The sequence below is a fragment of the Coenobita brevimanus genome, chromosome 101 (assembly GCF_032717465.1).
Source record: "Coenobita brevimanus isolate Jiangsu-jjx chromosome 101, ASM3271746v2, whole genome shotgun sequence".
Classification (NCBI taxonomy): domain Eukaryota; kingdom Metazoa; phylum Arthropoda; class Malacostraca; order Decapoda; family Coenobitidae; genus Coenobita; species Coenobita brevimanus.
The window spans coordinates 68,222,876-68,236,625 of record NC_137054.1 but is presented as its reverse complement, the minus strand read 5'-3'; the positions used below and the strand labels follow the sequence as shown (position 1 = coordinate 68,236,625).

General features: G+C 39.3%; 1 protein-coding gene across 2 annotated transcripts in view; it reads left to right on the top strand.

The window, feature by feature from the left end:
* The window catches only part of maf-S (MAF bZIP transcription factor K), a 38,778-nt gene that overhangs the window by 7,731 nt on the left and 17,297 nt on the right, over nucleotides 1-13,750 (top strand). For both annotated transcript variants that reach the window (XM_080284257.1, XM_080284256.1), the window contains exon 2: nucleotides 6,302-6,381. In XM_080284257.1, coding sequence (XP_080140383.1) covers nucleotides 6,379-6,381 — 3 coding nt within the window. In that variant the 5' untranslated portion in view covers nucleotides 6,302-6,378. The remainder of the gene's footprint in view (nucleotides 1-6,301; nucleotides 6,382-13,750) is intronic.

Below are 13,750 nucleotides of genomic sequence, written 5' to 3'. Positions count from 1 at the left end.
AGGGTCTTTCTTTAAATTTAAAATAATGGAAGTTGGTAGACTACCAAAAATGTAAAGATTTGTTGGCAATAGTATACATGAATGTTTGTGGCTTATTCGGTAACAGCTGTTTAGGTACTTTACCGGTACGTTAAAGATGGCCGAAAATGTAAACAATGAGGGAATGGAATTTCAAGGATTTGATGCTAATACTAATGTCATGGACCTGGTGAAAACATTAATTATGAGGATTAGTGAACTCGAAAAAAAAGTAGAGAATCTAGTGATAAAGGATGTGTCAGGAAATACGGAAACCACCATACAGAGTCTAATCCAGTCCAACGAAACAGCCAATGAAGAGATTAAGAATTTGAAGAGGGAGAATGTTGAACTGAGGAGGAAACTTGAAGAGAGTACTAATAAAACGGAGAAGGTGAGTAATGTACTAGAAGAACACAAGGCAAAGTGGGCACACGTAGAAGAAGAACAGAAAGAAGTGGTCAGCTTAAGAGAGATCATCCAGGAAGAAAGGGAAATGAACAAGAAAGAAATGGAAGAAAATGTAGTGAAAATACTGAAGGAAAAGAGAAAATAGTGAGAGAAACTGTAGAAAGGAACAGATGTGTGGTAGTATTTGGAAACAGGGAAGAGGAAGAAAAGGTTAGGTTCGCAAGACTCGAGAAAGACACGAACATGGTGAGAGGAATATTAGGCAAGATTGACCCCGAAGGAGACAAGTGGGTAAAAGAAATTGAGGAAGTAAGGAGGATAGGGCCTTATAAGAAAGGGGAAACAAGACCAATGAGAGTCAAATTTACATCAGAAAGTGTAATAAATGAGATACTTAAAGTGACCTGGAAATTAAGCAAAGAGGCGGGGATGGAAAATATTATAATAAGAAAAGATCTGAATGAAGAAGAAAGAGAAGTTTTAAAATCATTAAAGGAAGAAGTAAAGGAAAAAAATGATAAGAGGACAGAGGAAGAACGTAATACTTTTTTTGGAGAGTATTGGATATGAAAGTAAGGAAATGGTATTTAAGGAAATAGAAGTGAAGGAAACTAGGGGGGATGGTTGTGAAAGATCAGAAGTTGAAGAAGTGGTACGGACAGAGAGTAGGAGAGAAGAGGGTATTAATAATGTCAAAAATAATTTGAAGGTGATATATACTAATGTTGATGGTTTCATGTCGACAAGGATCGAAATTAATGATTTCTTGAGAGAACATGAACCTGATGTCATGTGCCTTGTAGAGACCAAATTAAGAGAAGATATTGATGTTCATTTGGGAGATGGTAAATACAAACTGTGGAGAAAAGACAGGAAAGAAAAAAAGGGAGGAGGAGTGATGATAGCAGTGAAGAACAACATAAATGTAGATACTGTGGAAATGGGAGAAGGCAGGGCTGAAGTGATATATATGAAATTAGAAACTGGAGAGAATGTTAAGAGAGATATGGCGGTAGTGTATGTTCCCCAAAGACGAGAGCATGGAAGGATGACGAATACCATGAGATGTTCTCAGATATGGCTAACTACTTGCAAAAAATAATTGAGAAAAGCAATAATATAATTTTGGTGGGTGACTTTAATTGTAAAGAGGTGAACTGGGAGGAATGGTACTCGGGAGGCGGCGAGGATTCGTGGGGTACTATGTTATTAAATATAATAATGAATAATGTGATGACGCAGTGGGTCAAAGAAGAGACACGGTTTCGAGGTGAGGACACACCAGCAAGGTTAGATTTACTGTTCACCAAAGAACCCGATGTAATAGAATCATTGGAATATCTCTGTCCTTTGGGAAAAAGTGATCATGTGGTCATTGAGTTCCAGATGTTAATAGGAAACGTCGAGCCAAGAGACGAGCTTCATAGACAGGGAAGATACAACTTTGGCAAAGCAAATTTTACAGGATTGAGAAACTTTTTTGAAAATGCGGATTGGAGAAAATTCAGAGAAACAAGAGAGATACAGAGGAAGTGGGATATCTTTCTAGACCTCTATAATTTGGGAGTGGAAAAATTTGTACCAAGAGTAAGAGGGAAAGAAAACAGGAAAAAGGAGTGGTTTAATAGAAGGTGTATGATAGCCAAAAAAGAGAGAGATAAGGCGTGGAACAATTGGAGAAAGAGAGGTAACGACAGAACAAAGGAAGAATATAAAAGAACAAGAAACGAATACACAAGAATACGTAGGGAAGAAGAAAGGAATTTTGAGAAAGGTATAATTGACAAATGCAAGGATGAACCCAAACTGTTTTATAGATTTGTTAATGGCAAACTGAAACAAAAGGAAGGAATCACCAAGCTGAAAGTAGATGGAGAGGTCTTTAAGGATGCGGCAGTGCAAGCAGAAATAATGAACAAACGTTTCCAGTCAGTTTTCACTAAAGAAAAGGAGCTTGTGGAAGGGGAGGGAGTGATTAGAAATGTTCCGGTGATGAAAGATATAAAAGTGGAGGTGCAGGAAGTGTATAAATTACTGGAAACTCAAGATGTAAGGAAAGCCCCAGGACCTGATGGAATTTCTAATTGGGTACTGAAGGAATGCAGAGAACAACTGGCGGATAAAATTCACAGCTTAATTGTATGCTCACTGGAAGAGGGGAAAGTGCCAAAAGAATGGAAGAGGGCAAATGTGGTACCAATTTACAAAGGAGGAAACAGGGAAGAACCCCTGAATTATAGACCAGTGTCTCTAACCAGCATGGTCGCAAAATTGTGTGAGAGAATCCTGAAAGATAGATGGATAAAATATCTGGAAGAGATGAATATTTTGGCTGAATGTCAGTTTGGATTCAGAAGTGGAAGGTCATGTGTTTCAAACTTGTTGAGCTTTTACTCAAGAGCGATTGATGTGGTACAGGAGAGAGATGGTTGGGTGGATTGTGTGTACTTAGACTTAGAGAAGGCCTTTGACAAGGTACCTCATAAGAGACTAATGTGGAAACTAGAATATATAGGAGGACTAAAGGGGAAACTTCTGGAATGGATGAGAGACTTTTTGAGAGACAGACAAATGAGGACAGTAATAAAGGAAAAGATGTCTGGATGGAGGGAAGTAACAAGTGGAGTCCCTCAAGGCTCAGTGTTGGCGCCAGTAATGTTCCTGATTTACGTAAATGATATGGTAGATGGAGTGAACAGTTATGCGAGTCTGTTTGCTGATGATGTAAAGATCTTGAGGAAGACAGAGGTTGAGGAGGATTGTAAAATACTGCAGGAGGATTTGGATAGGATACACAATTGGAGCCGGACGTGGGAAATGAAATTTAATGTAAAGAAATGTAAAATATTGGAAATGGGTAAAAGTACCAGGAGACCATCACTGAATTATTTTTGGGTAATGAATTAATCACAAAAAGGAGAGAAGAGAAAGATTTGGGAGTGCTGGTCCAAGATAGTTTGTCACCAGAAAAGCACATTAACAAGATAGTTGGAGAGACTTATAAGCTCTTGACTAACATAAGAGTAGCATTTCATTATATGGATGAGGAAATGATGAAAAAATTGATAGTGGCCATGATCCGCCCCAGGTTAGAATATGCAGCGGTAGTGTGGTCCCCACACAAAAAGAAAGATATAAACAAGATTGAGAGAATACAAAGAACAGCAACCAAGATGGTCCCCAGTCTGACAGACCTGTCATACAGAGAGAGGCTGGAAAAACTGGATTTGCCTTCGTTAGAGGAAAGGAGAAAGAGGGGAGACGTGATTGCGGTGTTCAGGACCATGGTGGGAGTAGATAAAATTGACAAAGAAGATCTGTTTGTATGGGATAAGAGAGCAACAAGAGGACATGGAATGAAATTGAAAAAGTCAAGCTGCTTGAAGGATATCAAGAAATATAGCTTTCCTTACAGAAGTATAGACTTATGGAATAGCCTGGACAAAGAGATCGTCCAGTCTAAAAACTTAAACGAGTTTAAAGTTAAATTCGACTTATTGAGAAACAGCGACGGAAACCCACGAGCATAGTACAGTCCGTGTATATCACAATTAGGTATATTCTTAAATATTTGAAACGACTTAGACAAATAGGTGGTGCATGAGAAAAACATTCATGTGTGTAAAGGTAGACTTGATAAATGTGGATATGGAGACAGGACAACACGAGCATTGCTCAATTCCTGTATACTACAAATAGGTAAATACAAATAGGTAAATACACACTCCATCAATTCCTAGGGCTTTCCCTGATTTAACTTTCTTCATTGCTTCCACAACTTCTATCCTACTGATTTCTTCCTGTCCTGTACAAGAAGTAAATTACTGTATACTGGTGGTGGTGATGATATTATTTTTTTTATTTTTATTTTTTTTGTGTGAGAAACATGTGTTAATAGGTTTTAACCCTTTTAGCCCTTTGATGATGAGTGAGCTCCTTGTGGCTAGTAAAGTCGTGTTGCATTAACCAAAGTTAAATAAAATACATTAGACTGTCAGCTGCCATTGAGAGGTTAATTGAGATACAAAACAGGGGATTCTCCTTTGGCAAGTGCATTGTTGGCTATGTGCCAGAGTAAAAGTCTACCTTTTTGTCATTCAAATCATGTTAGCTGTATTTGGAGTGTAGGGATCTTGGGCTAGACTACTCAGTCCTGACATTTAAGGCAAGAGCAACTGGCCTTGCTTGCCTCTGATTGGCATCAAGTGAGCAATATATCCCAACCCCCATTGGATATGGGCCCCATCCAGTTGGAGCACGTTAACCTATTTAGTTATATGGTTACCACCCAGTGTAGCAAGTGGTTCCTGAGATTACAGGAAACTATTTGATTGTGACAGTCACATCCATCAAATTTGTAGATGGCGGGTGTCCCCACCTACATAAAGTACATTTATTATCAGCTGTCCTTGAGAGGTTAACAGTTTAGGTTCATTAAGTCCATGTAGTTGTCAAGATTTCATCCATAGTCCGGTTCAGATCTATTATTGACTGTCTTGACAGTGGGCCATTTTTGCCATCAGGAGTTGGTTAATTATGATCCATAGATATTTGAGTATGGACATGCAGATTAGTGGTTACTCTTGAGGACTGCTGTATAACATTTGTCATTCTCATTTATATTTTCCATAGATATGTTAGAGCAGTAATTCATAGCAGAAATAATGTAGTTTGTGTTATCAGAATAAAGGTCAGATGGAAGTACTGAACTTACTTTATTGTATTCATTTTATAAATATTTAATGATCAAGGTGCTCCCCAGATTAAACATATTGTGGGTCTGTGATGCAGTGATGACAGTATAATACTCTATAGGTTGAGCCTTGATTTAATGGAAGGGGATATATTGGATTGTGGTATTTAACACCAGTTAAAATTTTTTGTGGCACTATTGGGGTTTAATGGCATTTTTTACCGTAGTATTGAGGTTAACAATGTTTTAGTACCCAACAGGGGCTCTGCCTTGCTATGAAAACGGTAAGAAAAGTGGAAAAAACATTTACTTAAGGGAAGAGTAATAAATCTTTTATTAAACTCCTTGGAGAACTTCAGTAAATGTGAACAGCTGATTGGGGTGTGACACACACACACACTTAATAGCTTCATTGTTTTTGTTTTTAACATAATACAAATCTCTTATTGTTTTAATCACTTCCAAATTATATACTGTTTTTCCAAATTACTGTTGATACACCATTCTGACCAGGCAGGTGGGTGAAAATTCAAGCTGAGATATAGTGGGGTTAGTGGTGTGTGTAGGTGGTTACTGTGGTACTGGTGGAGCAGGAAATATTGCCAGAAGCTGTATTTACAGGGACAAAATTGATGGTTAGGAATGGTAACCCACCAGCTTTAAGAAAAAAATCATCTGGGTCAATGTCTGAGAAATACAGTGGAAATCGTGTAAACTTAGCTGTGTTACTCCATCATGCAGTTGGTCTTAGTGTGGAGGTTTTAGACATTTGAGTTTCTGTCGCGATGTCTTAGAGATATTTGGATGTTTTGCAGGAAAATATAGGGAATATAAAGCTAACCATTATTTTTCAAGCAAATGTATACCATGATTTAGCACAAAACTGAAATCGCATGGGGTTTCCCAGGATCATTGGCATTATATATTATCTTTACTGTATTCGATTGAGTTTAATGGAATATCTGATTTAATGGCAGAGTGCCATTCCTGATTTGTCTGTTAAATTGAGCTTCAACCTGTACTTATTTTGATACACTTTGTTCACAGACTTTTAGTTCTTTATGGAAAGTTTAAGTGCATGCATATCTTCTCCATTGTAATGTGTAGAGTGCACATAAAACTGGCTAATAATATTCATTGTTACTTGTGTTAGCATTTACAGGTTTTTTTATATTACAGAGCCAGCATTGATCTGTTAATACAAAGCTTCTAGACGTTTAGTGTACCAACAAACCAGCAATTCCTGAGGATCAAATATGGTTAGTGAAATATCCTGCTTATTTTTGTCCTATTGAGAATAATGAAATATATAATGAAGATTTTGATCAATATATTCTGATATATGAATTTAACATAATCTGACAGAATAGTTTGACTGAGACATTTTGCATCACAGAAAATGTTAAAAACTATTTTGTAATTATCATTTTGACCTACGGCTTTTGTACTCCAAATGGTGTGAATGAAGATACATATGGTACATGAACTTTTATTGTAGATACTGACACAAATAGTTCAAAATTCTCTGGAAAAAAAAAATAACCGTTTATGGTGGGTTATTATTGAGAATGTAGACAATTCTTTGGGATACATTAGCAGACAAAAAAATACTATATTTTTGCCACCTTTTGTTGCCTGGAAGTTGCAAGATGTATCCTCTGAATCTGTGCTTACTTTCCTCATATTGAACAAAGAAGGAACTGACTGGCTTAATTTCTAACCTCATTTTCCTGCTACAGAAGCTTTAAGTTATTTTCTGGAGTCACTGAAATGTACTGTTTTACTTCACAATACCAAACTTAATGCTATTACAGTAATGAACTGCGTACCCAGTATCCAGACTTGGGCAACTTTAGATTGCAATTTTTTCATTGAGATAAAAAAAAAAAAAAAAAAAAAAAAAAAAAAAAAATCATGTTTATTAGTACTTCATTGTTTGGATGGTATTAACTGGAAATTATTCAGGGACTTTGTGACATCAACTACACTTTTGTATCAAAATTTTTCACAATTTTGCAAACGCACAGTTCCATTCATATTTTTGTACTGCACCAAAGGTGGAAACTGCAAGCCTTATTCCATCCACCCTTATCAGACAACAGGTTACTGCCCAGAACTCTCCCCGTCACAAGGAGAGGAGCTAGGGCCAGAGCAGTTTCATTCATTTAATGACAACAGAAATAAAATGAGAATGATATTTTTGTAGATACTGCAAATTCATACTGCTGATTAATGTTGGAAATAATATGCTGACATCCTGCTGCAGTGAAAAAGTAGACAGAAGAATGAAAAAGCCAGTAACAGAATATAATTAGGGCAGATATGATTCAGTAAGAATATGTGGGTTACGAGTTCATCACGTTCTAGTGATCCCCAGACCCTGACAGTATCTGAGAAATATTTTAAATCAGTATTCATGAACAACTACTGTATTCAGCTTTAAGGATAAACAAAATGGTCAGTTGCTTGTAAACAGCATGGATGTTTAAATCACATGAAATGTACATCCTGATAGAACTCTTGCTCAAGCACCAAATTATTCAGGAATAGTGGCTAGAATGTAAATGTTACTTACATAGGTGTGTGTGAAAGCATGAGGAAGTTATGTGCTTGGTTTGGCTTGTTTGTCTGCCTGTCATTTTGTAAGCAAGGTTAAGAGGAAAAAATATTGGGTGGGATTACACCAAGTTTGTCATAATGATTGTGGACCATCAGAGGAACAGGTGATTGACTTTGTCAAAACAAATCATGGATCATAGGTCAAGGATAAGGTTAACTCACTGAGTTTGCATCTGATACTGATTTTTACCAGACTTGGTGGAAGGGTTAAGGGACAGGGGGATGAAGCAATTCAGTCTGGAGAAGAATTGATCAAAGGTAAACATTGAATGTCACAAAGCAGGCTCAAATTTTGCCCCAGTAACTCAGCTTTGATTTGGTTAGGACCAGATTTGGTGGAAGGGTTTAAGGTTAGAAGTGGATGAACTGATTTTTTCATAAGAATAAGTAAAAGGTGAAGGTCTCAGGACAAATACAGTGTACACAATTTTAATACAGTTTGGACCAAATTTGGTGGATGAGTTAAGGGTTCAGTTTTGAGAGCAATAAGACAAAGGTCAAAGTCAGTGGCACTCAAAGATTCAGCCTTGATCTGATTGTAGGCTGTGATTTTTGCACTCTCTGTCTTCCTTCATGTTGAATTAATACAGTATATCCTTCTACATGAAGTTAGAAGAGAGAGAGAGAGAGTGTGTGTGTGTGTGTGTGTGTGTGTGTGTGTGTGTGTGTGTGTGTGTGTGTTTTCAGTTGTGGAGCTTCCCTTACCCTCAGCTTGTTATTGAAACAGGTGCACATATTTTGGGTAGGAAGCACTGTATTTAGCTTATGGTTCATTTATTGATTCATATCCAGAATTATCCGTAGTTTCAGTTATTTGTGTAATATGTTTATTTTTTTGATGGATAAAAGCAGAATACCATTATATTTCCTTCATTAACCAACAGTATCATTCCCCCGTATCTACGAGTATACAGTATAAATATTTTTCTCATCTTTATTGTTAATGTGTGACTGAAGCTGCCATGGCACTAGCTTCTCTTAGCCTATGTTAATAAGTTCTGGAAGTAACTTGTCATCATCATTAAAGGATAGAATGGAGCTTGTGCCTTCCACCTTGGATGCAGTACAGTATGAATTTTTGGATGGAGTTGTATTTCTGCAGAAAAGTTATTTGGGATGTGTTATGTACTATCCCTTTAACTGCTAGTGCAGGCCAGAGGTATTTTCTCCCCACACTGGCCCTAGTGATATTTTTTCAAATCATATCAATTCCAGATCTTTTAAACCACAGTATATTGCTGAACTCTGTTTGGTGCACAAAAAATAAGTAAATAAATGAATAAATAAATAAATAAATTGTGGAATGCCAGAATCTTAGATGTGTTTGCCATGGCAATAAATTTTGAAAATAACAGTAAGCATGAATAAATTGTATTTTGTTACTTTACCACTATAACAAGTCAATATAAAGAAAAAAACTGCATGCCAGTTTTTCAGTGCCAAAATCAGAAAAAAAAAATTGCCAGTTTCAGCAACAGAATTTGTCAAAACACCTGAATATTACCTGTAAAGAAATCACTAGAATGAACTACAGTCATCCTGCATTTTTCATGGGGGTTATGTTTTTTTTTTTTTTTTTTTTTTTTTTTTATGTGTCCGACTCTGGGCAAAGGCTCAGGGCCTATTTCTTAGGGGCAGTCACCTTTCCCAAGGCCCAGTAGTCCTCCTACACCTCCACATGTCACCACTTCGGCGCTAACACCCACCGTCCATATTGAATACATGCTAGGGCTGTCTCATACAGGACTGGTGTATTGGTATTAGCGGGGGTATTTTTACGACATGTCAGCGGGTCATCTGGTAGATCAGGAAAGTCTGCCTTTTAGGAAATTCAAATCCTTAAACTGTTCCCTGCCCCAGCCGGGATTCGATCCTGGGTCCATTAGGACTGCAGGCCGCCTCTCTACCGATTCAGCCACCGCCTTCAAGAAATTATGGTAATTTCCATGAAAGCATGTGACTGATATCTTATGGGGTTACAGAGCCCTCACTGGACCATAAATTTACCACGGGATGGCCCACAGATGCCTTGTGGTGCCTCAGAACACTAACAGATTCCTGATTCTGCTCATTTAAAGTGTATTTTGAGATGGCTTAACTGTTTAAAAATAAAACGTTACTTGAGCAGAATACACCAGTATTACATGAATGACTTCAACTATGGGCCTACCAAGGCAGCATTGGGCTGTATCTTTGCTACAGGATGGTGTACAAACCCCTTTCCAGTGCCACACAACATCAACAGATACCAGATACCAGAATATACTCAGAATATATTTTGAGATGGTCAGAAACATAGTAATATTTAGTAAACCTCAGTATAATGAACATCAGTAGATGGACTCAGGTTCAAAGCTTGGCTGGGGCAGGGAACAGTTTAAGGATTTGAATTTCATAAAAAGCAGACTTGACTGATCTACCAGATGAGCTGCCGACATGTCGTAAAAATACCCCTGCTAATACCAGTACACCAGTCCTGTATGAGACAGCCCTAGCATGTATTCAATATGGACGGTGGGTGATAGCACCGAAGTGGTGACATGAGGAGGTGTAGGAGGACTACTGGGCCTTGGTATAGGCTACTGCCCCTGAGATATAGGCCCTAAAGCCTTTGCCCAAAAAAAAAAAAAAAAAAAAGCCCGATAAAGCCAGCAGCAGTCTGGACTGCCTGACCACTTCAGCTGTGTTCCCCACAATAAGGTAAATAAAAGACATGCTTATCAGTGTACAGTACAGTATTATTATATATATTATTAGATTATTGTAGTGAATATATAATACAATACAGCGCTGCAGTGGTCGTGTAAACAGTTTAAAAACCATTGGTGTGATCTGGACTAATGTCTGAGAGATTGGAAAAAGTACGGGTTAACAGGGAGAAGTCCTGATGTCGCTTTGATCGGAATTTCGCTTTTTTCGGAATGGCTTGGGCCCCACTTAGTCAGTCATAGTGAAGTTCTACTGTACATGGGTTGAATATTTCGGTGGAATACATCAATACTTGCACTGTGCTGTACAGAAAAGTATTAAGTGAAATATACATGGGTACACATGGTTATACCCTGAGCTGTTGTGCAAGAGCATGATCAACTTGGTGGATGACTGTGTAACAGTGACGATGAGTATGATGAGGTAGATAACGATAATGATTAGCTATATAGTTGCTGGTGATAGGTGAGCAGTGAGCCATAAGTGCATGGTATGTTGGCCTTAAGTTACAGGACCTCTGTCTCATCCATGTCACCTCCATTTAATAGGGGTGGATTATCCTCCCCCTTGTTGCACATGCGGAATGCAGGTGGAGAAGGGGTATATGGCTTGAGATATCTGGAGTGAGACAAATTCGGCTTACTTGGGTGAAGGAAGAAGCAGCTGTCCTGGGTCTTCAGAAGTTTTCTCATTTCTGCCAGAGAACATGGTGATTGCGAATACTTCCTCCATGATGTTGCAGTAGGGCATTGTTCCTCCTTGTAGCTGCAGAAGGACACTGTTTCTTTGCCTAGCGCACACATTTATTTTCAGGGCCCGTACCATGGAGGGATCCATGTCACAGACCGAGTCTTTGATTGACCTTAGCCTTAGCTTGTGATTCCCTAGGTGGTCCAGTGCCATGGTTTTGCTTTCGTTTCACTCTCTGCTGTGCCCTTTAGTTTCATCTTTGGCAGCTTCAGCCAGCTGAGCAGTCTCCACCAAATTGTTGTTGGTCAGATTTCCTTCGTGGATTTTGACAGTCTCCAGAACTTGCATTCTTGCATGTCCCTGAAGTCATCATTTTTAGTATCTCATGCCAGAGGTACTGTTCTCTTCACTGTCAGAAGTGATGCTGTTGGGTAAAAAACAGGTGAAGCCACAATCACATCTGGGCTACAATGGCATCCACCAAGCATATAGTTTTGAGTTTCATGGCCAATAGTGTTTCCTCCACCACAGTCAAGCAATCCGCATTGATGAATCGCCTCCAGTATCTCAACATTCACAGATCATTTTCCAAGGTTGCATGGAGATAAGCCTTTGAGATCTTCTTGAAGTAGGGCTTAAATACATGTAACACATGCTGATCTATCAGGTGGATGAGTGTGGTGGTAGTTGGAGGCAGAAGCATCACCTTCACCTTCTCAGGTATGAACACCAGTGACCCTGGGTGTCATGGTGTATTGTCCAGCATCAGCAAGACCTTAAGCTTATTCACCAGCTCTTGCAGGTATTGCTTCACTTCAAGCACAAAGCAAAGGTGAAACCAGGCAAGGTAATGCTGGTGGTCCATGCACTCTAACTGAACATCCAGTTTGCAGAACAGCAATGCCCTGGGTTTGTTAGATATGTTAATGAAGCCAGACTTTATCATGTGCCCTGTTGCATTTCTGTGCAGCAGCATAGTTCAGTGGTCCCTTACAGCCTTACAGTAAGTTCTGGTGTCTTGGGTTCCTCCTGCACAATGAATGTTCCCTGTGGCATTGTTTTCTAGTACAGTCCTCTCTGGTCCATGTTCCACACCTTCTGTAGCCCATACCCCTTTCCATATAAGATCCTCTTTAGTTAATTAGGAAATTGTGTTGCTGCCTTGTGGTCAGCAAAGCTGACTTTTACCATCATCTTGGTGCTCATGAGGGAGAACCACTTCCTGAACCTCTCAAACCAGCCCTTGCCAGTATGGAATTCAGGGCCAGGGGCTGTGTTGGTGCTGGGAGTATTAGGGTCTGGGACTGAGGACCTCAAGTGTTCATGTAGAGCCTTAGCTCGCCCCTGCATGACGTTCAGATCTATGGCAGCTCCATTACATGACTGGTTCTCCTTTTAAAGATACAATGCTTTCTCCATCTGCATCTTGACCAGGTTTCTCATCACTGTAACATTTTTGGCACTGCACGGTGGGGCACTAGCATGCACTTCATCCCATACAGCCTTCTTGTTTTTCTTATGTGCCACACCGCCAGCTGTGATATACAGCATTCCCATTAAATGGCACAGGGCTTACACATGGTGGCACTGTGCACCCTGAGTGATGCAGCTGCAGTGCCTGCCTGGGAGCCAAACCACCTCATATTTCCCCGCACCTCACTGTGGGAAGGACCCTGGTCTCTCTCTGGTGAGGTGCTGATCTCTACAAGGTGTATGCACTGTATTGTAGTGCAGCACCACAGAAGCAGTTGCTTGCCAGTGATCAGAGGGATTGTTCAGCCAAACACACTGGGGCTAAGCAATAACAGCAACAACTCATCTATCACTTGCACCATTGTTTTTGAGGATATTACCTTCACCTGGCACTTAGGAGTGCTAAAGGCATTGGAATTTGCTGCTCTCTTAGAGTCTGTGACTTGCAGTCACTCAGCTTAGTTCAACACTATACAATAGGAATGCCACATGGTGCTGGAGTAAAGTGTTCTGGAGTAGAGTCGAGAAGTTCTCTGTATGGTGGTAAGAGTGCGTGAGGACAGTTAATGGTGGCTGGAGAGATTTGTGAGAAACATTTTGTAGACAAGACACATGCACTGCCATTCTGCAATGAGATGCAAAGGATGGTGCAAGAAAGGGGGATAGGGTGGGGGAGTTGAATGTGGAGAAGGATGACTGGCTGAGGGAAGAGGTGGAAAGCCAACCTTGCTAGGGAAAATTGGCAGCTTCTGTGTGTGTCCAGAACTTTCCTTTGAAATGAGAGTGGTGCAGCTGTGGTATAGGTATGGGAAGGGGTGGGGGGGAATAAGAGGAGACTGACTGGGTAGGGGGATGGAGAGTATGCCATGCAGGGGAAAACACATTACCTGATATGTTGAGAATCATCTGTGGCCTTTGTGAGTACTGTACTTACCAAACCCTGCAAAAAATTAGTCACTCTCTAGTAAATTCCATGGGGGTATCCTACAAAAAAAAAAAAATAAATAAATAAATTTAAAAAAAAAAAAAAAATCCAGCAAAAGCAAAACTCTGAAAAATGATTGATGACTGTATATTAATACCATAACTAGCCACAAAAATGAAACAAGTTGCATCTCAACAAGTGTAATTTACTAC